At 39.0% G+C, this 3,238-nt stretch overlaps 1 protein-coding gene across 1 annotated transcript; it reads right to left on the bottom strand.

The window, feature by feature from the left end:
* Positions 1-687: 687 nt before the first annotated feature.
* SPZ1 (spermatogenic leucine zipper 1) lies at positions 688-1,963 on the bottom strand. The gene has a single exon (XM_010949247.3). It carries the CDS (start codon positions 1,940-1,942, stop codon positions 818-820), a length of 1,125 nt encoding a protein of 374 aa, XP_010947549.2. The 5' UTR covers positions 1,943-1,963; the 3' UTR covers positions 688-817.
* Positions 1,964-3,238: the final 1,275 nt, after the last annotated feature.

Raw genomic sequence — 3,238 nt, 5'->3', positions numbered from 1 at the left:
AAATAATTCCGCTCCACTTTTCTGGAACCAAAAGTTCAACTCTCTTAACAGAAAATAATTGCTTTTCCCCTGAGTTCTGCCTCTACTTGGAGTAATGAGAGGAATTTTTTCAGCACAGAACTAAAATCTAGATACACATCTGTTCTAAACAAGCCAAGGTGTCCTTCCCCAAGGGTCTCTACTGCCTCGTATGCCCACCATTTACTAGTTGAAGAGCAAGGGAGAACTATTAGTGACAGCAGATCCAGAGGCTAGGGAGATTTATAAGAGAAAAATTGTTTAGAACATGGTTTATCAGCATTTTTTAAATTCCACTACTGCCCACACTTCAGTGGATAATAAATCGGAAAAAGAATACGCATTTGGAAAAATGAGCTTTAAAAGTTCACAGTTAAAGTGTTATATACTTTTTTCCCCAGAGCTTTCCCCCCAAGGGTAGTAAATAAATAAGAAAAAATATTTTCCTTTGTTTGTTCTGTTTTTTTATTTAGATCTTTATCTAGAGAATTTAAATTCTCACTTTTGTTTAAAGTGTCATAGAATCTCAATCTAATAACTACAAAAACAAATCATAAAGATGACAAATGTGACCAAAAGTTGACATTAATGGTCATTAAAGACCAAACTTACGTAACTACTCAGGTAATGAATAAAGTTAAGTGTTAATCTTCCTACTCTATAGCTCGTTCTTGGTTGAACCAACAGGTCTAACCTAGGTTTGATGATTGATTGTGCCTGGAGCTGGATGTACTATAGTTTTGTTTTATTTTATTTTTTATTTTTGAAGAATTGCCTTTTCTTCTACTTTTGGTATTTTCTAACTTAGGCTGCTGGCTGGCCTCTTTTTTCCTATAAGAGCTCTTCTTGCAACATGAGTATTGAACTGGTTATTACGAGCTTTCTTTTTATGACAAGCATCCAGGCTTCTATAGAATTGATCTCCTTCTTGAAATGTACCTTCCATTTCTTGCATGTTTTGCTGTTGTATTCTGACCTTCTCTGCCTCTGATAACTTCTGTTCTTTCTTTTTCTGCTTGTGGTTTGTCTGGATTGGCTTCTCCTGTAGAGGTCTCTCTTTCTGATTATGGAGTTCCTTGAGAAGCTCTACTCTCTGCTCCAAGATTTGGCATTCATTCTCCAGCAAAGCTGCAATCAAATGCATTGAATATGTGTCTTGTTTCAGTTTCCTCACTTGTTCTTCCAGCTCATGCTTAGCTGACATCTCGTTATTTGGTTGAGTTTGGGAATGGGCTCCATTATGTTCAAGAGTTTTCATGTCTTTCTGAGACTTCTGATAGGATTTTATTAGTTCACTAAGCTCAGTCTGTTGCACACTCCAGTGTTCTGCTTCCTGTAGTAACTGCTCCATGTTGTTCCTCAGTTTGGTATTTTCTTCTTGAACGTGAAGGAATCCATAATTTGCTTTTTCCTTACTTAGCTGAGTTTCATGAAGGGCTGTTTTTACTTCTGAACAATTTACCAAATCCCTTGCAAAACCTTGTATTGTGTCGTTGGAGTTCTGGTTTTCCAACATCATCTCCTGTTTCTTTGTATTCTGTTCTTTTTCTAGGTCCAAACTACCAACCAGTTTTTTCAAGAGTACTTCATTTATTTTATCAAGTCCTCTGATTTTTTCTTTAAGTTCTGACACATCCTCAGAGATGTTGTTTTCCTCAAAAGATTCTTTTGTTTCTGTGGTCTTCTCTTCATAACTTGTCATATTTTTAATAATATCTTTAAGTTCTTTTAAGAGATTTTCAAACTTCTTTGCAATCCGTTGTTCAGTTGCTTCATGGTCACTAGTTTTTAGGGGAGGAGGAGAATCACAGGAGGCAGGGGGAAGGGATCCAGTTTTAAATAAGGCAATGATAATCCTAGGGTCCAAAGACTCTTCATTGACATCAGGAGGCTTAAGCGTTTTGGAGGGGGTGGGCCCTTCCATCTCAGCTGACTTGGTAGGACTGGTGACCAGGGCACAAGCAAAGCAGAAACTTAGAGATTCCAGGAAGGGAAGGTAGTGGTCCTCTGTGCAAATGGGTAGAGAATGTGGAACTAAGCAGACATCAGAGACCAGAGTTAAGGTCTGAAACCAGGAAGATGATGTTTATGTGGAAGGTAACATCTCAGACAACCTAGGGGGAAGGAGGGTGGGAAAGGGGACCGGGAGCTAGGGCTCCATCTCTCCTCCTTCAGGGTTCTGATGTTTACTTCCCTGACCCTGGCAACTGGGTCTTTATTCTGTCACTGCACCAGTGTGGCCTGACCCCAGATTCTTTTTCCTTTGGGTCACAATAGAAGCCTCTTAAACTCCCACCCAGGGACTCAAAATCAACCTAGAGCTACTCCTAATCTCTGCTCCAGAAAGATCTCTATGCCAATCCTTCCTTTCTTTACTTTTCTAGGTTTTTATTCATCTCATTCAGTGACTTTCCTCTCATCCCCACCATACACAACCCATTCTCAGCTGTGACGTGTCTTCCTGCCCCGTAAGTGTGTGGCTGAGAGCACTTCTTTCATCGCATCTGGAGCACTTGTTGCTGTCATTCTAGGAGAGATGCTATTTCAAAATAAAGTTATCCTTACAAAATAGAACCCCAAGAGTGCTGGGATCTTTCTGTGCTTTTAGGAAAATAATGTCAGAAATCACTCCATTAAAAAATATTCTACTGCGGTAAGGAGAGAATATCTGAATAGTTTCTTAACAACCTAATTACAGATTGAGACTTTTCTTGGCTTGGAATGCAGGCACCCTTTAGGATAGGCTTAGTAAGCTTGCTCCTGAATCATTTACATCAGGGGATATAAAACTTTCATTACTTTTCCCAAGAACTTGTTCAAAATGGCATAATTTATCTAAAATATTTAAAACAGTTAAATCCTATAGTGGCTTACAGAAAGGTAACTGAAGGCTATTAAACCTAGTGCACTCTTGTCTCTGTCCTTAGGTGTCAGGACCTTGAGAATATTACATTCAATGAAAGAAAACGTGAGTGGGACTTTTTTTTTTTAAGTGAGGCTTTTTCTTGGCCTTCAAAATCTTGCTAGCAAGCACTTTACTGACCAGAAATATGCTTGCAGTCTTAAGGGAAAACTCATTATCTAGCAGGTTTGGGGTTTTTTTGGTTGTTGTTAGAGAAATTTATGGGTTCTTTTTCTTTCACAGCTCCCAACTCACTTGACTTTAGTTTCCCTGTTATGCTCATCTTCCAGCCAACTGGGCTCAGAGCCGTTGCCTCAT

The sequence above is a fragment of the Camelus bactrianus genome, chromosome 3 (genome assembly GCF_048773025.1).
Source record: "Camelus bactrianus isolate YW-2024 breed Bactrian camel chromosome 3, ASM4877302v1, whole genome shotgun sequence".
In the NCBI taxonomy this organism is placed as follows: Eukaryota; Metazoa; Chordata; class Mammalia; order Artiodactyla; family Camelidae; genus Camelus; species Camelus bactrianus.
The sequence above is the reverse complement of the archived record's forward strand: the minus strand, read 5'-3'. Positions and strand labels throughout refer to the sequence as shown.